A 22,878-nucleotide genomic window follows, 5' to 3' on the forward strand; every position below is an offset into this window, starting at 1 on the left:
AATCGTTAATAATCTGTATTAATTCTGGTTGCGCTTACTGAACCAAATTGATTTTCAGTCAAAATATTGAACATTTAAGATTACTGTAAATAAGAATATATTAACCTAATATCTATAACCTATATTATCTGGTGAAATGTATATCTCTTTGCTTCTATTTTAATAATAACAACGCTTAACCTGATATTGGTGGCTGATAATGTGTGTAATAATGTGTATTTTCGAGTCGCTGGGCTTCTTTATTTGTGGGACCATGCCTTTGTCTGCACTGCCTTTTGGAAACCAATGGGATCCTATGGGATCCAGCAGCTCTCAATAGTGTATAATGACATCGCATTTGTGCTGCATTTATAATAATCAGTTTTCTGTTTCTTCTCCTTTTCAGCATGTGACAAAACTGGTGGAGCTGTTGAATAAACCCCGCCCCATCATGATAGATGGAGTCCGAGTATACGCAGAGGTGGCCAAACCTCTAAAGAACCAAAAGTGAGTTCCAACATCTAACCTAATCAGAACTCGTTTTCTTCTCCTCTTTTTCCTCATACTTCTTTTTCACCTTCTTCTCGTTCTTCTCCTCCTCCTTTCTCTCACTCTGCTGTGAAGTATGAGGAGGATACAAGGAGAAAAAGGATGAGATTCCATTCCTCCTTTTTCCAACTTTTTCTTCACATTTTTCTCCTCCGTTTTTTGTCCTGCTTCATTTTCTCCTCCTTCTCCTGTCTCCTATCCCTCTTCTTCTTCTTCTCCGTCTTCACCTTCTCCTCATTCTTCTCCTCCTCGTTGTCCTCTATTTAATTTTTTCATCTTCTCGTCCTTGTCCTCTGTCTCCTTTTCCTCCTCCTTTTCTTCTCCTTCTTCTTCACCTTCTTCTCATTCTCTTCCTCCTCCTTGTCCTCTTTCATTTTTTCTTCTTCTCGTTCTTGTTCTCCTCTGTCTCCTTTTCTCCTCCTTCTCATCCTTATTCTGCTCCTCCTCCTCAGTCTACTTGTTTTACTCCTGATTCTCTTCTTCCTTCTGCTCATCACTCTGCTCCTTCTTCTTCTTCTTCTCCTCTTTTGTTTTTCTCCCTCTTCTCATTCTGCTTATCCTCTTTTTCAGTTTTCTTCTCCTCCATGTCCTTATTCTCACTCTTGTCTTCTGTATTTGTCTCCTCCATTTCCTCTTTTTCCTTTTTTTTTCTTTTGTCTTCCTCATCCTTGGTGTTCTGCTCCTCCTTCTTCACCTTTTCCTCCTCATTTCATCTTTATTCTTCACCTTTTCCTCTTTATTTCCTCCTTATTCTTCACCATTTCCTCATCTTTCTTCTTCTCCTCCTCTTTCTCATGTCTTCTTTTCTATCTACTCCATCTACTGTTCTTTCTCCTCGGTCTCCTTGTTCTCCTCCTCTTCATTCTCCTTTTGCTCGTCCCTCTCATTATAGTTCTTCTCCTTCTTTTTCTCCTTCTCCTTATTCTTTTCCTCTCTCATTCTGCTTCTCCTCTTCTTCTGTCTTCTCCTTATCCTGCCACTCGTCCTCATCCTCATTCTTTACCTTTTCCTCCTTAATTCCTTCTCATTCTTCTCCTGTTTCCATTTCCTCTTCTTTCTTCCCCTCATTCTTCTTCTTCTTCGTCTTCTTCTTCTTCTTCTCTACTAACCTGATTTTATAAATCTGTTTTCTGCAGCTACCGAAGAGAATTTGACAAGTCCAGCACTTCTCTTCTGGGTTATCCCCCTGAGGTGATGGAGGTTAGTCTTTCATGCAAATTAGCCTTTTTTAGCCAATTATAATGTTTCACAATATTTTGTTTCTTTATAATAGATATAATATCTCACGTTCATATCAATATTCACCATCAGCAGCACCAACAACAGCAGCAGCTGCAGCAACAGCAGCAGTACCTTCCTCAACCTTTACACCCAGCTGTAGGTCTTCCTCCTGCCATGCAAGGTACGAAATCATGTGACGTGATACAGTTTTCTTTTTAGGATTAAGCTTTTAATAATGTCTATTTAAATGCAAAAAAAATCTGTATTAGCTTGGTCAAAATAAAGTGTATGTTATAAATCATGATTAAAACCTTTTAAATGCTGGTTCTTGCCAGCATTTTTGGAAGGGAGAGAAAAATAACAGCTTTAATGGAGAAAATGAACTCTAGCTCCATATTCCACCTTCCACAACTTAGAAAGAGGAAGTGTGTGTATGTCAGAGAGAGAGCTCATATATCAGTACTAATAAAAAATATTTTATCTTTTGGTATTAGCGATGCTGTGCTTAGGTTACTAAATAAAAACGTTAAAACATCACTAGGCTCTGAAACAAATTGTAAATTACAGGATGAGATTACATGCAAACTTGGTGATGTAATTAATTAGCATAAAAAATATATATATATGTATATATACACGTGGTAACAAGGGGTATGCCATTTCTTATCGTACGCAATAATATCACGTTTTTGAATATGGTAAACGATATTATCACATCAGGGTTCTACTTTTTTTTTTTATTATTTTTTTTATACTGGTTTTAGCAATATAAAAATTCACACTTCTCATTTCCCATCATATATCTACTAGAGACAGATTATATCTGTCCATTATCATTTATTTTACATTAATCCTGGATATATGGAGATATGTGCATTATTAGAATTATTAGTATCATGACTGATCATTCTGGATCATTGACTTCTGTTACAAATCTGATAAAATTCTTGTATTTTTTAACATCTCAGTTTTGGGTGTGACACATTTTTCATACACAATAATAAAATTTAATTTTTTAATTTTCCTTTTGTTGCAGAAGTGTATTTTTTAAATAATTGTTTAAATTCTGTGTTTTTTTTTATTCATATAGCCAACAGTATCGTTATTGTGAAAATACCATGAAATATTTTGATAGTAATTTATAACTAATAACTAATTATATATAGAGATTAAATAATGGTTCTTTGTTTTCTGTTTTTAGTGCATCCAGTTGGAGCCGATTCTGCCCTGACTTCAGACGCATTACCGAGTTCAAGCTTAACACAAGTCAGTTTGTGATATTTTTCTTTTATTAGAAACATTATTATTGTTGTTTTGACTGAGCTATAACCTATGTTCTACTGTTGTGCAGGGAGTCCTGTACTCTGAAGCTCCTGCTATGGAGCCTTCAGTTCAGCCTCCTCATCTCCAGGCTGTACCTGTACCTGACCCTGCTCTCGCTGCCTCTGCTGATGGAACTGAACACTACACTTATGGTAATACACTAATACACTAATACTTAATTTACTTTTAGGTACAAGGCAGTGTGATCAGAGTGCCAAGTCCTGCTGAAAATGAAATCTGCATCTCTATAAAAGTTGTCAGTAGCAGAGGGAAGCTGTAAGATATGAAGTGCTGTAAGATTTTGTGGGAAAACAAAACTGCACTGACTTTAGACTTGATAATAAAACACAGTGGATCAACACCAGCAGATGACAGACATGTCTCTCCAAACCATCACTGATCATCAGTAAATTTTACATTTCATTTAAAGGAAATCAAGGGAGCAGAGTCTGGAGGAAGAGTGGAGAGACACACAGTCCAAACTGCTCGAGGTCTAGTGTGAAGTTTCCACCAATCAGTGATTTTACAGAGATGAGGATTTCATTTTCCAGCAGGACTTGGCACACTGCCCACACTGCCAAAAGTACCAATCAGTCTCACCTACATTTAATCATACTTACATCATTACTTTCTAGGTTGAAGAAACATTTGGTTTTACCTCTTAAGATCAGTTCTCAGCTATTTTTAGGTTTGCTATGTTCCTGTGCTAAAGGTTAGATTTAATGCAATTTATTGTTTTTGTAAAATTAGATATTGTATCTAAATTTTGTCCCATGTAGTATATTGTTATATTGTTGTAAATGGCTTAATATTCTCTTGATTTCCCTGTAGGTTCAGATGCTCCAGATTTGTCTGCCTTCCTGTATGATGCTACATCAGGCTTCTACTACGACCCCCAGACCACGCTGTACTATGACCCCAATTCAAGAGTATGTAATTCTGCTTATATAAATATATATACAGCTCTGAAAAAAAGAATCCCTTAAAAATTGAGTTTCTTTGATTTTACCAAATTAAAAACCTCTGGAATATAATCAAGATGAATATGGATGATCACAAGCCATCAAACCACCAAACTGAACTGCTTGAATTCAAGTAAAGTTATCCAAAAGCAGTGTGTAAGACTGGTGGAGGAGAACATGATGCCAAGATGCATGAAAAAAATGTGATTAAAAACCACCAGGATTATTCCACCAAATATTGATTTCTGAACTCTTAAAACTTTATGAATATGAACTTGCAAGTTCGATTTGCAAATAAATGCTTTAAATTACTATATTTTTATATGTAATTTGGGAGAAATGTTGTCTGTAGTTTATAGAATAAAACAAGTGTTCATTTTACTCAAACATAAACCTATAAATAGCAAAATCAGAGAAACTTTAGTGGTCTCTTATTTTTGTCCAGAGCTGTATGTAATATAGTGTAATTAAATATTTCAGTACATACTGTATTGATGTTCTGTTTCCTGTTTGTGTGCTCTACAACGCTCAGTATTTCTACAACGCTCAGACTCAGCAGTACCTGTACTGGGACAGCACCTCAAAGACCTACATACCAGTAGAAGGTTCTGCTGCAGAGCCTCAGGAGCCGAGTGTAGAACCCGCTCCTGTAGTTCAGGCAGTGGCTGAGTTTCTGCCAGCAGCACCGTCCATGCCCGTGGTGGAGGAGATAAAGGTGGTTCCAGAGGGAGTTTCGGAGAGAAGGGAGGATGAAGAAGCCGCCGCACGAACAGAAAAGAAAGAGAAGGAGAAAGAAGATAAGCCTAGGAGCTTGGCAGCATTCAAGGTGTGTGTTGTTTTTTTTTTTTTATATATATAGATTAGATTTTTGTAGTGACCTTTTAAACAAAACGAACTAAAATGACTTAAGCCACCACAATTAGAAGAAGAGCTGGCGATAGCGGTTTGACTCGCTGTAGCGGGTATTATAACAAAGTCCATACCTTTAAAACGTTGGATATACCAATCCATTTATTGGTCTGACATCAGCAGTACATATTCCAGCAGTAGTTCCAGCGTTCATGGCCTTTAAATGTCCCGCTTTACACACACACCAATAGCGTTCACCGTGCGGTCAAAATACTGTTGTCTTCCTCGCCAACTCTACCATACATTCACCTATAAACCTTGGCAGCGCCCCCAAGTGGAAAATGTCAATATAAACCAAAATTTTAAAGAAACATAAATAGCTCCAACAATTTTATTAGATTAGATAAATAGAGTGCAGTTGACAATGGTAGTGCAATAGACAGTGAACACCAGTCCCTCGCCCTGTTTTGTTATTATCTGTTTTACGTTACTCCCTGTTTGTTTGTTTGTTTATGTACATACCTATATATATATACGTATATATACATATACGTATATATATATATATATATGTAGTGCTGTAATAAACTACAAAAATTATTACTCCTCATATTTTTGGGCTTTACTCGCCCAAATAAACAGTTTTCAGGAGAGAAATCTGTGTAGATTAACATCCAGCACTAGTCTGGCATTAAAAGAATTTATTTATTATTATTATTATTATTATTATTTTTTTTTTTTTTAAGAATTGCAGTTTTGTTTCCCCATTAGAAGGAAAACATGGTGACACCCATGCTCACTGATGTAGGCATCCTTACTAGTGTGGCATAATTCTTACTGGTGCAATGTGTAATTAATGAAGATTGAACACCAGGCTGCTCCAATTTAGCCATGAAACCTAAAATCCCACACTAAAATGATGAAAGGTGTTTCAGTTTCATTGTCCAACCCCTGTAAATGGATTAGTGTAATTTGCTTTGGTGCCTAAAACCTAATACTCCTTTTTATTGGTCAAAAACAGATCATGAAAGATATGGAGCGCTGGGCCAAGATCCAGAACCGGCAGAAGGAGACGGTTCGAGCTCCATCTCCTGTCCTGAAGAGCGGAGCAGACGACAAGAAGACCTCCAAGGCAGCTGATGCAGCTTTTGCTATCTTTGAAAGAAAGGTTAGAGCACGGTCATCTATTGGCTCTGGCAAAAACTCTGTTTCTGCAGGTGTTTATGAGCTAAAGTTGATGATTACTTCCTCCTCACGTAATGCCTCACCCTGTATCTCCCCCCACAGGGCACAGGTGCAGAAGACTTATTCAAAAAGCCTCTCGCTCCACCAAGGAAAGACGAGAAAGGATCAAAGGTGAGTTTTGGGCATCTACTCACCCTCACGTATTCACGCCTTGGTTTTCACTGAAACCAAACCCACTAACAGCATTCAGAAACTGCAACGTTATCAGCCTTAAAAACGTACAGCATTAAAAACGTCTGTGATTTCTGAGTGATTTATTCAAGGTCTCAGCGTAGATCACAGATCAAAGCCCTCGCTTTATCATATATATAACTTTATATATCTCTTGCACTGGCAGGGACCCATGGGCTCTCTGGGCATGCTGGCAGCTGACTACGGAGCGGGCAGTGACGAAGAGGAAGAGGACAAGCACGAGAAGCATGAAGCACCGCAGCCTGCCAAGAGCCAGTCTCAGTCCGAGGATAAGGAGGACAGACTGACGGACTGGAAGAAGATGGCCTGTCTGCTGTGCAGGAGACAGTTCCCCAATAAAGACGCTTTAATCCGTCACCAGCAGCTCTCAGACCTGCATAAGGTACCTCTGAAACCTGTAGATACAACATAAACAGTGCTGTGCAGGGGTTAAAATAGAAACCACTTCAGTTTCTGAATCAGTTTCTCTGATTTTGCTATTTATAGGTTTATGTTTGAGTAAAATGAACATTGTTGTTTAATTCTATAAACTACAGACAACATTTCTCCCAAATTCCAAATAAAAATATTGTCATTTTAGAGCATTTATTATTTCCAGAAAATGAGAAAAGCTGAAATAACAAAAAAAAAATGCAAATAAAACAAGTTCATATTCATAAAGTTTTAAATCACAGTTTTCATGAATCTTGGCATCATGTTCTCCTCCACCAGTCTTACACACTGCTTTTGGATAACTTTATGCTGCTTTACTCCTGGTGCAAAAATTCAAGCAGTTCAGTTTGGTGGTTTGATGGCTTGTGATCATCCATCTTCCTCTTGATTACATTCCAGAGGTTTTCAATTTGATAAAATCAAAGAAACTCATTATTTTTGAGTTGTCTTTTGTGTATATAACTGTGTTAATTAACCCCTTTGAAAGGTCATGACCTGTATAAGGGCTACAGGTGTAGGTGATATAAAACCTTTTTTCTCTGCAGAAAAAATCATCCTACAGGACACTTGGAGAAGCTGCCTTTTAGTCTCTACTAATCTCTAGATCTGCAACTAATCACTATTTTAGTAGTTGACTAGTCTGCAGATTATTGGTTGATTAGTCACAATTATTTTTTGTCATGCTCTTCATTTGTATTTCCTACTGGTAAGGACAGTTAAACATTTAGGCCCCAAGACCAATTTCACAGTACATTTTGATAGATTGATGTCCCTATATATATTATAAGTTAAGTATATTATAGGAAACATTCACACAGGCTGGATATTATTTTGTGGAGATTCTAGAAAACTTGTATATTCAGTATTTTCTCACTCTTTACAGTATAAATGCTACAAATTGCCTTTATGCAATGTAATGTAATATAATGTAATTTTCAGAGAAATGGTTTTATATAAGGTGTGTACACATTTTGCATGGTGCTGTATATTAAATGAATGAATGATGTTACACTTACATTAATATATATACACTGCTCAAAAAAATAAAGGGAACACTCAAATAACACAATATAACTCCAAGTAAATCAAACTTCTGTGAAATTAAACTGTCCACTTAGGAAGCAACACTGATTGACAATCAATTTCACCTGCTGTTGTGCAAATGGAATAGACAACAGGTGGAAATTATTGGCAATTAGCAAGACACACTCAATAAAGGAGTGGTTCTGCAGGTGGGGACCACAGACCACTTCTCAGAACCTATGCTGTCTGGCTGATGTTTTGGTCAGTTTTGAATGTTGGTGGTGCTTTCACACTCGTGGTAGCATGAGACGGACTCTACAACCCACACAAGTGGCTCAGGTAGTGTAGCTCATCCAGGATGGCACATCAATGCGAGCTGTGGCAAGAAGGTTTGCTGTGTCTGTCAGCGTAGTGTCTAGAGGCTGGAGGCGCTACCAGGAGACAGGCCAGTACACCAGGAGACGTGGAGGAGGCCGTAGGAGGGCAACAACCGAGCAGCAGGACCGCTACCTCCGCCTTTGTGCAAGAAGGAACAGGAGAAGCACTGCCAGAGCCCTGCAAAATCACCTCCAGCAGGCCACAAATGTGCATGTGTCTGCACAAACGGTTAGAAACCGACTCCATGAGGATGGTATGAGGGCCGGACGTCCACAGATGGGGGTTGTGCTCACAGCCCAACACCGTGCAGGACGCTTGGTATTTGCCAGAGAACACCAGGATTGGCAAATTTCGCCACTGGCGCCTTGTGCTCTTCACAGATGAAAGCAGGTTCATACTGAGCACATGACAGACGTGACAGAGTCTGGAGACGCCGTGGAGAGCGGTCTGCTGCCTGCAACATCCTTCAGCATGACCGGTTTGGCAGTGGGTCAGTAATGGTGTGGGGTGGCATTTCTTTGGAGGGCGGCACAGCCCTCCATGTGCTCACCAGAGGTAGCCTGACTGCCATTAGGTACCGAGATGAGATCCTCAGACCCCATGCGAGACCGTATGCTGGTGCGGTTGGCCCTGGGTTCCTCCTAATGCAGGACAATGCTAGACCTCATGTGGCTGGAGTGTGTCAGCAGTTCCTGCAAGATGAAGGCATTGAAGCTATGGACTGGCCCGCCCGTTCCCCAGACCTGAATCCGATTGAGCACATCTGGGACATCATGTCTCGCTCCATCCACCAACGTCACGTTGCACCACAGACTGTTGGTGCAACCACCAGGAGTTGGTGGATGCTTTAGTCCAGGTCTGGGAGGAGATCCCTCAGGAGACCATCCGCCACCTCATCAGGAGCATGCCCAGGCGTTGTAGGGAGGTCATACAGGCACGTGGAGGCCACACACAATACTGAGCCTCATTTTGACTTGTTTTAAGGACATTACATTAAAGTTGGATCAGCCTGTAGTGTGTTTTTTCACTTTAATTTTGTGTGTGGCTCCAAATCCAGGCCTCCATTGGTTAATAAATTTGATTTCCATTGATAATTTTTGTGTGATTTTGTTGTCAGCACATTCAACTTTGTACAGAACAAAGTATTCAATGAGAATATTTAATTCATTCAGATCTAGGATGTGTTATTTGAGTGTTCCCTTTATTTTTTTGAGCAGTGTATATTAATTATGTTCCTATTGCTTTTTTTTTTCTTGTAGCAAAATATGGAAATCCATATGAAGATCAAACGGTCGAAGAGGGAGCTTGAAGCATTAGAAAACCAAGAGAAAGAGGTAAATCCCTAATTTTTCAGACTATAAGGCACACTAAATCTTTTAATTTCTCAAAAATCGACAGTGCGCCCTATAATCCGGTGATCTTTTAAATATCAGAAGTGAAACATGGCGACACCCTTGCTCACTTTGATGTAGCATCCTTACTAGTGTCTCTTAATGTGCCTTATAATCCAGTGCGCTTTATGTGTGAAAATAGAGCATAAAATAGATGTTTCTTGATAGTGTTCCTTAGTCATCTATTTACAGTAACTGTTAGTACTGTATATATATATGAGACTGGTATTATTTGATCATGTGCTGTTCTTGTTTCTTGTTTTGTTGTAAAGCTGAGTCAGAAGGAGACGAGCAGTCCTCCTGATACGAAGAGACGGAAACAGCAGAACACATGGGCCGGCGGTTCCAGGTATGATTTAAAGCATAAATCATTTTGTACCAAGTAGCATCTTCAGGATCATGTTGGTGGTACACTGACTGTTATAAGGAGAACTGGCATCTCCTTATTGCCATCATCTTTTACAATATGTATGGTGCATCCAGTTTGGGTGCAAATGTAAGAAGTTTGGATAGATTTACAGATTTACAGGCTTTTGTTTACAGAAATATAAATGTAGCCTTTGCTACATTTGAAAATATTTATTTATGCAAAACAGTTGAAAATATTTCTTATAATATACTTCATATTACCATGCTCACATAATACAGGAGTCTCTGTTACTTGTTTCACACGTGCCCTTTCAGTTAATGTGTTTGAAGGCATACTGAAATTTCTGCATTTGGTATAAAAGCAGATTTATACTGCATAACCTGAATTATATTTGTCTAAATCATATTACATCTTCCGGTTTTACTCTACAAGGATTTTACTCAGTGCTAATTTTTTGTGTCCGACGGAGTTATTAAATTCTGCAGTTTTTCCTGTGAATCATAAATCAGTTTTAGCAGTACAAAATTACAGATTACTGTATATGAGAGCCTGACTGCAAGAAATTAAACAGAATTCACCCCTATAATTTTACTGTTTATAAAGTAATTTATTGATGTATCATGTCGTCTTATCACAGAACAGACAGACAGGACAGTCAGGACAAAGTTACTGTTTATTCAGGTTTAATTCAACTTTATTCCAGTTCCATTATGTTACATTTCAGGATATAAAACGTAACTTTTATTAATTACATTCTTTATTATTCTGGATAAGATGTACGTTTCTAAAATCACAACAATAGTGCACAGATCACTTACTGTACTGTGCATCATTATACACTGATCAAGCAAAACATTATGACCATCTGCTTGTTTCTACATCCATTATCAATTTTTCAGCTCCACTCAGCATATAGGAACACTTTAGTTTACTTGCACTTTTGTGATGTGCACAAGTAACTAGAAATGATCCAAAGCGACCAAAGCTGTAAAACTGTAAATGCTTGTGCACAAATCGTATTCTTTGTGGAGTAGTGCACAAGTGAATTACCATGTGGCCTCAGTTGCTTGGTCCTGCCGCTTTGCGCTCTATAACATCCGAAAAATTAGACCGTTCCTGACGCAACAGGCCACCCAACTCCTGGTGCAAGCGGTCGTCATCTCACGCCTCGACTACTGCAATGCCCTGCTAACTGGCCTCCCGGCCTGTGTAGTAAAACCACTCCAGATGATCCAGAACGCAGCAGCACGTCTGGTCTTCAACCAGCCAAAACGGGCACATGTCACCCCGCTGCTCATTGAGCTCCACTGGCTACCAGTTGATGCTCGCATCAAATTCAAAACTCTTACAATCGCCTACAAGGTGATGACAGAACAGCTCCTTCCTACCTGCACTCGCTCCTGAAGGCTTACGCTACCTCCCGGCCGCTGCGCTCCTCCAATGAACGTCGCCTCGCTTTACCAAACAAACATTCACACAAAGCAATCCAGACTGTTCTCATACAGAGTTCCCCAATGGTGGAACAAACTACCTTCTACTACCAGATCAGGAGAATCTCTCACTATCTTTAATAAACTCCTGAAGACAGAGCTCTTCAAAGAGCACTTACTCTCCTAACACCTCTAACTAACTACCTTCTACTACCAGATCAGGAGAATCTCTCACTATCTTTAAGAAACTTCTGAAGACAGAGCTCTTCAAAGAGCACTTACTCTCCTAACACCTCTAACTAACTACCTTCTACTACCAGATCAGGAGAATCTCTCGCTATCTTTAATAAACTCCTGAAGACAGAGCTCTTCAAAGAGCACTTACTCTCCTAACACCTCTAACTAACTACCTTCTACTACCAGATCAGGAGAATCTCTCACTATCTTTAAGAAACTCCTGAAGACAGAGCTCTTCAAAGAGCTCTTACTCTCCTAACACCTCTAACACACTAACTACTTCTAACCTCATTTTCTTCTTCCTCTCCTTCACTCCTCTATCCTATTATTCCCCTTTGACCTCCTTTTATCCCTATCCAAAGATGTTTTACCTTTAAACTTATTTTACATTGTACTTGACTATTGTAAGTCGCTTTGGACAAAAGCGTCTGCCAAATGTAATGTAATGTAAAAAAATGTAATGTAATTACACCCTCCAACTGTAGGTAGTGCATATAATTCTTATATAAAACTGCTTTAACACTTCACAGACTGGAAGATACACAAAGTAGACTTATGGCATGATGTGTAATTGCTGTGTTCTTGTTGTAGGGACTCACAGAAAGGTGGTGACAGACCAGGTTTAGGTCTGGAGACGACAGAGGTAAGCTGCTGGCCATGACTACTGCAATATAGTGCATTTAGAGCATTACTGCAGTTTTACAGTACCAGTCAAAAGTGTGGGCACACCTTCTCATACAATGTTTTTATGCCGTTTATTCTTCTTTATTTAATTTATTTTCTACATTGTAGATTCATATTAAAGAGATGAAAGGACACTTAAATATGGAATTACGTAGTAAAAGGTAAAACAGTGTTATTCCTCCACATTAATCTCCTGATCAAAAGCTGATGGTGATTTGAGGTGATTTAATTGGGATGAGCTGGAGCTTCACAGTGTGAAGAAAAAACAGCAGCTATTGTTCAGCACCTCCAGAAACTCCTTCCTTCAAGACGCTGAGAAAACTATTCCAGGTGCTTCTCCCTCATGAAGACACTGAGATTAAAATCTCACCAAGAGTCTGCAGATCTGAACTCAAAGATACATCTGATACAGCAGCCGCAACAAAGTGCTGTACATAGCAAATTATAGCATAAAAGCAAAATACTATAAACAGTAAGACAAATTATAATAGAAGTAACAATAAAAATAGTTTTAGATAAATCTATGAAACAAGTAAAGTAAAAGTAAAATAAAATAATAAAAACAGGAATAAAATAAGTAAAAATAAATAAATAAAACAAGAACAAAGTCTCAACTTGGGTTAAAAGCCAAGGAATAAAAATGAGTCTTCATCCTGGTTTCTTACTTTTACTTTTTAAAAGTTCTTATTTTTGTTGAATAGCTCTCCTCTGCTCTCCTGCAGCTTTCTAAGATCCAGTATTTTGTGCACTTTGCCCAAACAGGGTTTTAGAAAGAGTGATATGGGGCGTATTTTTCCTTTGCAGATAAATCACTTTTTACACCTTTATTCAGCTCAAAGTAGCTCCACACCTCATTGATAGAATATGGAGAGCTCTTACATTTTAAAATGAGACATTTAGAGCTTTAAAACTGAACAAGAAGCTTATTAAAAACACTGTTTACATCCCATAGTGTAGGAAAATCTCTGAGCACGGTCATCTTAAATTTAGGAAAGTTTTGAGCAGATTGCAAAATTAATTTGTTAGAAATGCATGAATTCCAGCTGTTACTGAAAATATCTGGTCACTGTCAATATTAGAATGCAAAGAGCCAACAACAAATTACATAAACACACAAACATTACTCAAAATGTTTTATTATTCATGCTCAACGGTTTCCTTTAATATTAAATTTACAATGTAAATAATAATAATAAAATAAAACACATTAAATGAGAGAGGGTTCGTACGGTCATTAAAAACTTGGAAAAGTCATGGAATTTGAAAATGGCAATTTCCAGGCCTGGATAAGTTTTGAAAAAATAAAAATAACCAGAAAGTTTTGGAAAAGTCATCGAAATTTGGTCTACAAATCTTTGTGTTTCTTTTTATCAATGAAGAAAATATATTTTACACTAACAAATACGTCAGCTCAGAGTTAATTCAGTATTTAAGCTCTACACAATGGAGCTCTCAGCATCTGACACACATTTTATTATTTAAGATTGTGTCAGTATTTTATAAGATTAATTTTAGGCCTGCTATAAGTTTGTTACTTTTTGTTTATATTTTCAATGTCTGCACTAGGGGTGTGCCATATCGTATCATACGCAATAATATCGCCAACATTTTTGAATATGGTGAACGATATTATACCCTGAAATATCGTCCACATCACCCACCCCTAATTATCACATCAGGATACTACTTTTTTTACTGTTTTAAGCAAAAGAAAAATTCACACTGTTCTCATTTCCTATTAAATGTCTACTAGAGACAGATTGTATTAGTCCAGTTTCATTTATTTTACTTTAATCCTGGATATATGGAGATATTTGGAGTGCGTTTTTATTATTATGACATTCGGGATCACTGACTTCAGTTACAAATCTGATAAAATTCTTGTTTTTTTTTTCCTCAGTTAAGGGTGTGCTGCATCATATCGTATACAATAATAAAATGTAAGTTTCATCATATCACCAAGAGTACCGTTATCGCGATAATACTGTGAAATATCGTGATATTATTTTAGGGCCATATCGCCCACCCCTAGTCTGCACTGATGTTTTGGTCACAAGTCATGAAAAAATCATGGAAATTTATTGGTTTAAAAGTGTTTGAACCCTGATAAGAAGAGATGTGTCCAACCATTTGACTGGTACTGTAAGACTATTACTACAGTTCTGATTAATAACTATTGCATTTAAATTAAGTTTATTGCATTTATCTGGTTTATATATTTCTTACATGCTTTGTTTCAATCTTTTCACAGAAGAAGAAGAAAGAACCGGTGGTCTGGAACTCGGCTACGTATAAGCAGGCAGTACGGAAAGCCATGTTTGCTCGTTTTAAGGAGCTGGAATGATTGTTATTAAGAGACTGAAGAGAACTGAAGAGTGAAATGGACACAAACACACCCGCAGTAGAGCGTATATATTTTATTGGCAGCTCATTCCAGACGTTATTCTGCAAGTTAAGACGACGTGTGACTGATTTCCCCTCTGTGTTCCGGTTCTGTGCCTGTAATTATGGACCAGTTTTCTCCCAGCAGCCAAACGTCCTCAGTTCTGCTTTATCTGCCCTTTTCTAGCTCTATTTTTCAGGGCTTTTAAACACTCGTACTTCACTTACTTGATCTCGACTTTGTATTGTGATGACTTTTTTTTTTTTTTTTTAAATGCCAAAATGAATCGGTGAGTTCAGTGTTTACAAGCTCACCTTACTGTTATGACTGTCGTAGTCTTTGAGTCAATAAAACTGTCTCTGTGTGACTGCTAACATCTGCTCTTTTAGGGCTAGACCGTAAGTTTTATTGCCGCTCTAGAGATTTAAATGGCCTTTCCATTCATCATCCAGAACATCAGGAGTATCATAGACTACATTCACACACAGCAGGTTAAAGAAGCCCAAATCTGATGTTTATTTAAGTCATTTAGTTCACGCTATCTTTTTAAAGTGACCCGTGTCAGATCACATTACTGTGCTAAAGCTGCGCTTCTCTTGAAGTTTCGGTTTCATCTTTTCCAGCATCACACCACAAAATAACAAGGATCCCAGTGGCTAAATGTGTGTTCGCATTCGGCCATGACACTGTTTCTTTAATTTGCATCTTTGGTTCATATAAGTTTATTTAAGCTAAACTGGCTATTTTATTCGAAACAATGGGCAATTGTGTCACGAGCCTTTTTTTCTGAGGTCTGTCATCTCAATCTCCTCCCACTGAAACCCTCACTCACTACTGTTGTCCATTTTCTCATCTACCCAAAGATTTTTTTTTTTACCCCTTCTTCCTTACATAAAATAAATTACCAATCTGTATCTGGGTTTAATATCACATATTGAAATGGATCAAATTGTATTTTTGCCATTACCATTGCCATTGAGTTTAGAGCATAAGTTGTCTTCTATCTCCATTTCTATCTTAGAGGACAGATCTGCCGGCTCTTGGTGAGATTTTAATCTCAGTGTCTTCGTGAGGGAGAGTCACCTGGAATAGTTTTCTCAGCGTCTTGAAGGAAGGAGTTCCTGGAGGTGCTGAACAATAGCTGCTGCTTTTCCTTCATGCTGTGAAGCTCCAGCTCCTCCCAATTAAATCACCTCAAATCATCATCTCAGTTCATCAGGTTTAGATCAGGGGATTAATGTGGAGGATTAACACGTTTTTACTGTTTACTACAGAAATCTTAAAACATTTTAAACATAATTGAAAAGTTACTTTATTTCAGTCATTTAGTTCAAAATGTGAAACTCATATATTATATAGATGTATTAAACACATAGTGATCTATTTTAAGCATTTATTTATTTTTTTGTTGATTTATTATGGCCAATAAAAAACCCAATAATCAGTATCTCAGAAAATTAGGATATTAAATAAGACCATCACTGATTGGTGGAAACTTCACACTAGACCTCGAGCAGTTTGGACTGTGTGTCTCTCCACTCTTCCTCCAGACTCTGATCCCTTAATTTACAAATGAAATGTAAAATTTACTGATGATCAGTGATGGTTTGGAGAGACATGTCTGTCATCTGCTGGTGTTGATCCACTGTGTTTTATTATCAAGTCTAAAGTCAGTGCAGTTTTGTTTTCCCACAAAATCTTACAGCACTTCATGCTTCCCTCTGCTACTGACAACTTTCATGGAGATGTGGATTTCATTTTCTAGCAGGACTTGGCACACTGCCAGAAGTATCAGTTGGTCTTGTAAAATATTCTTCAATATTCTAATTTTCTGAGACACTGATGGGTTTTCATTGGCTATAAGCCATAATCATCAATTTTAGTCATCACTCTGTGTGTAAAACATCTATATAATATTTGAGTTTGACATTTTGAACTGTTTTTTTGAGGTGCAGTAGTATAAGTAGGTGCCAATCTACAAGTATAGAAATATTTATGCTCAGTTGTTGCCTTAGGTTTCTCCTCTGGGTGGCAGTACAGCGTTATTCTGTTTTTAGGTTCTCAGTCATATAGAGCTCTGGGAAAAGTTAAGAGAGCACTTCAGTTTCTGAATCAGTTTCTCTGATTTTGCTATTTATAGATTTATGTTTGAGTAAAATGAACATTGTTGATTTATTAAAATAAAAATATTCTCATTTAGAGCATTTATTTGCAGAAAATGAGAAATGGCTGAAATAATAAAAAAGATGCAGAACTTTCAGACCTCAAATAATAATAATAATAAAAAAAGAAAACAAGTTCATATTCATAAAGTTTTAAGAGTTCAGAAATCAATATTTGGTGGAATAACCCTGGTGGTTTTTAATCACAGTTTTTTTCATGCATCTTGGCATCATGTTCTCCTCCACCAGTCTTACACACTGCTTTTGGATAACTTTATGCTGCTTTACACTCCTGGTGCAAAAATTCAAGCAGTTCAGTTTGGTGGTTTGATGGCTTGTGATCATCCATCTTCCTCTTGATTATATTCCAGAGGTTTTCAATATGGTAAAATTAAAGAAACTGCACACTTTACTGTTTAGCGTTCAGCTAATCGGCTCATTTTTAGTCCTTTCCGATGTAAATGAGAATAAATGAGGATACAGCCAATAAAAAATGCAGAGGCTGGTTGGAAACAACTGCGCTATAGATCATTGGTATTGTATTCTCAGATTTAGAAGACCATTTTTACTGTACTATACTTCTGCTTGTCATAATTCTTATAAAAATGTTAGTCCCTCTAGAAAATCAGTTATACACTCAGTAAGATTCATAAATGGAGTTAATGTTTTCCTGATGGAGATCTAGAATTGAATCACATCTGTTAAAACAGGAAAACACTCAGCCTCACCAGCAGGGTTGGTATTTAGATCATTGGTCATTTCTGTGAGAAGTTCAATCTTAAAGAGCACATATATATTTATATACTCAATTTTCTTCTCATGTGTTTTTGTTCCTGGTCAAAATTCATTTCCACATGACCACATGTTTTCTAACCTCTCTTTTTTAAGATTGATATAAATTAAATGAGCTCTCTGCTGATTGGCTCACCTCTACTGGGATTGTGCCTGATTTAAAAAACACTCAACACCTGTAGTCTGCAAGATTCAACCTTGTGAGACGTTAAAATACAATCACCTTTCACCACAGAAATCAAATCAAGCACTTTACCTGTTTGTCTTTAAAGATCTCCTTCCGCTGAAATCCTGTTTTTCTTGTTCTTTATTAAATGCATTAGGTCTCTCTGAGTTGCACATGAAACTGTTCTTCAACCTCCATTGTCTGCAGCAGCTAGTAAAAGAAAATATTCAGAAAATATTAGCCATGAAAGTATTTCATGGCTAAATTGGAGCAGCCTGCCAATCTTCATTAATTGCACATTGCAGCAGTAAGAGCAGAGTGTGAAGGTTCAATTAGCAGGGTAAGAGCACAGTTCTGATCAAAATATTGCAATGCACACAACATTATGGGTGACATACCAGAGTTCAAAAGAGGACAAATTGTTGGTGCACGTCTTGCTGGAGCATCTGTGACCAAGACAGCAAGTCTTTGTGATGCATCAAGAGCCACGGTATCCAGGGTAATGTCAGCATACCACCAAGAAGAACCAACCACATCCAACAGGATTAACTGTGGACGCTGTAAGAGGAAGCTGTCTGAAAGGGATGTTCGGGTGCTAATCCGGATTGTATCCAAAAAACATAAAACCACGGCTGATCAAATCACGCAGAATTCAATGTGCACCTCAACTCTCCTGTTTCCACCAGAACTGTCCGTCACCACAATCAATTATTGTGCTCTAAAACCAGGTGTTTCAGTTTCATTGTTCAACCCCTGTATGTAAGCCATCAGAAGGCGTCCTGCGTTCCTTTGTGTTCTGAATGCTTTGGCAGTTAATGATATTTGGAAAAGCGAGTCGTCATTTATCATGTTCTGAGAAAGTTACTGAACACTCTGAAATGTTTGGAGCTGCTCACTTAAAAACGACATGCTGAACAAAGTCAACAGAGAGCAGAGATCTGTGATCTTCAGCAGATTATTGATCACCTTAACCTGCTTCACATAAACCCCTGTCAACCTTACAATGAGTGAGTGCGTGTTTCCTCAGCGCGAGAGCAGAGCGAGAGGACCTGCAGTCTCTCACTGTTTGTTTGAGGTGATCGGGGTCTGATGGATTGATCAGGCTGAGGAAGGAAAGAGAGTAAATAAGCAGAAGTGAAGACGTTTTATTTGCTTGTTTTAATGTGATGAATGTGAGCATCTCACATGATCACGTGCAGAATCACAATGTGGACAAAATTTCTCAAATTCAGCAATAGTTACAAAACAGTTTATCCTGCTATTTTCACTGTAAAAAAACACTAAATCTTAGCAAGTGATTTTTTTTTTAACTTCAAGGCAATAAATCTCGGATAAGTCTTACTAATCTTTACTAACATTGTAAGATTGTTTTACTTATTTTGTAATTATTAACTTAGTGATTATAGCTTATTCTAAAAAATCTTACTAAGACTCCCATTGGCAGATTTTTTGCTTGATTTAAACATTTACATCTCAATTTACATATATTTTGTCAGGTTTTTGCCAATGGATTTTTTTTAGCAGTGTTGGAGTAACTTCCTTCACTGTTATTCAGCAACAGCAGCAGCAAATGCACTGCAAAGACAAATGAATAATAATCAATGCATATTTTTTTCTCTGATAATAATTTATGTCTGTCTTTTGCCAATGGATTTTTTTTTTGCAGTGAAAAAGCTGAGGATTTGATGGCATTCAGCAAACAAAATCAGTAAAAGTAGGTGAAATTATCTAATTTGAAGGCAATAATTTTTTTTTTCTGATAATGTGTGTCATAAATAATAAAGTTTTTTTCTGTATAATTTATAGATAATTTTTTTTCCCATTTTCTCCTAAATTAGTTCAATTGTTGCACCCATTCAGCTGCTACTCAGCTGTAAAGCCCTATCACTAGTGATGTCACAACACCAGGACAGTGAAGACTAGCACACGCCTCCTCCGACACATGTAAAGTCAGACTCCACCTCTTTTTGAACTGCTGCTGATGTAGCATTTCCGAGTAGCATCACAGCGCTAACGCTCGGAGGAAAGCGCAGCGACTCAGTTCTGATACATCAGCTCACAGATGCAGCCTTGTGCAGATGCAGTATCTACTGCCATCTACTGTACTGTACCCACCCAGAAAGAGCAAGACCAACTGTGCTCTCTCAGGGCTCTGGCAGCTGATGGCAAGCTGCATGACCGGGATTCGAACCAGTGATCTCCGAATCATAGTGGCCGCATTTGTGAAATGGAAAGACCTCAAAAAGCCGTAGACCTGCTGTTTGGGATCATTTTGAACGTGAAGACAAACAGGTAAAATTGCACTACAAACAAACTCAACAAACAGAAAAAAGTTATAGTTCTTTATTTTAGTAGTTTACAAAGTACAAAGTCCCAAAGTAACTGGTACACCATTCAACCTAATCCTATTCTAAATTTGCACCTTTATACCAATGACCCCTCACCTTAGAACATACTATGTTCCTGAACAGTTAAAAACAAGGGTTCTAGTATATCACATTACATAAATAAATATTTAAAAAATAACTCACATTCTAAGTTACAACATACATGTTATAATTTAAGATGTGTGCACACATTAATAACTACTCTTCCTTTTTTAGTGGTTTGCTCCCCCTTCCCTTCTACAATAATGGACTCTCCCAGGTAAATAAAAGACTTGAGTTACCTGTAGCTACTCTTTTGTCTCTTTTGGGTGAGCAGGACTGGAAACAGGTACGTTAGAAAGTCTTAAAATGGTGATGAACATGTGTGTACTCACCTTCTTTATAGTGCATAATATGTTAGACTATATTATTAGTTATCTTATAAGTCAGCTGATAATGACCAGGTTTTGTCCTTCTGCTAAAATCCACTTTTTTCTCGTTCTTTGTAAAATGCAGTAGGTGTTTCTAAGTTGTATATGATGCTGCACATGAAACTCTTCATCAACCTCCATTGTCTGTGCAAATAACACATCAGTGTTCTATGCTTTGCATATAATTCAGAGCTAAGGAACAAATGGTTAGAATTTGTCTATAAAGGAACACCAGCAGCGAATTACAATTGAGATAGGTAGGTGTGTGTTTAGAACTGTTCTGTTTACACTAGTTAAAAGTAAAATCCACCTCGGGGTTTTGTCTTTAGATGTGAAAGGTAGTCAGACTTTAGTTTAAGACTTTTCAGAGTTTTTTTTTTTATTATTTGTGTAGTGTATGAACAGCTATACAGAGTTTTTTTTTTTACAAAGTGCATGTTCCTCTAGATCCTAGAAGATGTATAGATTGAAAAGATGCTTCTATTGCTTAGATTACCCTTAAAATATGTTTGTACGAGTGTTGTAGTCAAGACCAAGACCATATTAAGATTTAAACATAAAAATTCATTCATTTTTATTCTAAAATGTAAAAAAACAATCACAATTTACCCTCAAACAGCTCATCACTAGAGTTAGCTAGCTCATCGCTTATAATAGTAGTTCTCTCCCTGGTAGCATTAGCATTTTAGCTAGCTCGTCACTAATAGTAGTTCTCTCCCCGGTAGCATTAGCATTTTAGCTAGCTTGTCACTAATAGTAGTTCTCTTTCTGGTAGCATTAGCATTTTAGCTAGCTTGTCGCTAGCTTCAGTTCTCTCCATATTAGCATTAGTATTTTAGCTAGCTCGCCACTAAGGTTAGCAAGCTCATCACTGATGGTAGTTCTCTCCTCAGTAGTTTTAGTGTTTTAGCTAGCTCATCATTCGCTTTAGCTTTAGTTCTCTCCCTGGTAACATTACAATTTTAGTTAGCACATCACTAGGGTTAGCTAGCTCGTCATTAGCTTTAGTTCTCTCCCCGGTAGCATTAGTATTTTAGCTAGCTCATCGCTAAGGTTAGCTAGCTCATCACTGATGGTAATTCTCTCCTCGGTAGTTTTAGTATTTTAGCTAGCTCATCATTAGCTTTAGTTCTCTCCCTGGTGATATTAGTATTTTAGCTAGCTCATCATTAGCTTTAGCTTTAGTTCTCTCCCTGGTGGCATTAGTATTTTAGCTAGCTCATCACTAAGGTTAGATAGCTCATCACTAGCTTTAGCTTTAGTTCTCTTCCTGGTGGCATTAGTATTTTAGTTAGCACATCACTAAGGTAAGCTAGCTTGTCATTAGCTTTAGCTTTAGATCTCTCCCTGCTAACATTACAGTTTTAGTTAGTTCATCACTAAGGTAAGCTAGCTCGTCATTAGCTTTAGCTTTAGTTCCCTCCCTGGTAATATTACAATTTTAGTTAGGTCATTGCTACGGTTAGCTAGCTTATTGCTAAGGTAAGCTACCTCATCGCTAAACTTAGCTAGTTTGTCACTAGCTTAAGTTCTCTACCTGGAAGCATTAGTATTTTAGCTAGCTTGTAACTAAGCTTAGCTAGCTTGTCACTAGCTTTAGTTCTCTCCCCGGAAGCATAAGTATTTTAGTTAGCTCATAGCTAAGGTTAGCTAGCCCGCTGCTAATGTTTCCACTGACCTCTCATTGTGCTTTCTTTCTAAATGTCTGGAAAAAGGGTGGTCCCCGAATTCACAATGATTCACATTGATTAACAAAGAGTATAACTCCAGCGAGTCTGTGAAAAAGAGCACATTTAACTTAACAATTACCTCAGGAACCCCTGAGAAACTAATCCCGTCTGGATAGAGCTTTACACAGAGTTTTTACACCATGCATTTTCCTCTTCCAGATTTTAGAAGATGCTTCTATTTTGTATTTTGTATACAGTAGATTATCCTTAAAATCTGTTTCTACACTGTGTGGATTAAGATTATTGAGTGATTGTTGGGTTCTGGCCTCCCTCCAGTTACAAACAATACAGGATTTTTGAGAAATGGCTTCTATACTCATCGTTACTCATCGAGGGCCTCGGTGCACAGGTTGGAATATGATCTCTAAGCAAACAGAGCAGAATGGTGAGATAACGATGGACTATTTTCTCTTATTCTGAGCTTTACACTGTAAAAAATGTCTGTGAAAATTACAGTGAAAAACTGTGAAATGGCAACAGAAATAAACCGTAAAGCAAGAAGAAGCTTATTGTTGTAGAATAAAGATTGAAGTACCAAAAATTAAAAAACTGTCAAAAATATACACTGTAAAAAAAAAAAAAA

At 37.6% G+C, this 22,878-nt stretch overlaps 1 protein-coding gene across 2 annotated transcripts in view; it reads left to right on the plus strand.

The window, feature by feature from the left end:
- LOC103026575 (RNA-binding protein 6) overlaps positions 1 to 15,027 on the plus strand; it is a 31,535-nt gene extending 16,508 nt beyond the window's left edge. Inside the window, exons 10-23 of one of the 2 annotated variants that reach the window (XM_022675535.2) lie at positions 386 to 486; positions 1,665 to 1,728; positions 1,840 to 1,930; positions 2,951 to 3,015; positions 3,101 to 3,224; positions 3,904 to 4,001; positions 4,567 to 4,860; positions 5,905 to 6,051; positions 6,171 to 6,239; positions 6,466 to 6,702; positions 9,413 to 9,487; positions 9,817 to 9,893; positions 12,173 to 12,224; positions 14,517 to 15,027. In XM_022675535.2, the coding sequence (XP_022531256.2) occupies positions 386 to 486; positions 1,665 to 1,728; positions 1,840 to 1,930; positions 2,951 to 3,015; positions 3,101 to 3,224; positions 3,904 to 4,001; positions 4,567 to 4,860; positions 5,905 to 6,051; positions 6,171 to 6,239; positions 6,466 to 6,702; positions 9,413 to 9,487; positions 9,817 to 9,893; positions 12,173 to 12,224; positions 14,517 to 14,609 (1,587 nt within the window). In that variant the 3' untranslated portion in view covers positions 14,610 to 15,027. The remainder of the gene's footprint in view (positions 1 to 385; positions 487 to 1,664; positions 1,729 to 1,839; positions 1,931 to 2,950; positions 3,016 to 3,100; positions 3,225 to 3,903; positions 4,002 to 4,566; positions 4,861 to 5,904; positions 6,052 to 6,170; positions 6,240 to 6,465; positions 6,703 to 9,412; positions 9,488 to 9,816; positions 9,894 to 12,172; positions 12,225 to 14,516) is intronic. The other variant, XM_022675536.2, reaches the window with a different exon arrangement.
- The last annotated feature ends 7,851 nt before the right edge of the window (positions 15,028 to 22,878 follow it).

The sequence above is a fragment of the Astyanax mexicanus genome, chromosome 5 (assembly GCF_023375975.1).
Source record: "Astyanax mexicanus isolate ESR-SI-001 chromosome 5, AstMex3_surface, whole genome shotgun sequence".
Taxonomy (NCBI): domain Eukaryota; kingdom Metazoa; phylum Chordata; class Actinopteri; order Characiformes; family Acestrorhamphidae; genus Astyanax; species Astyanax mexicanus.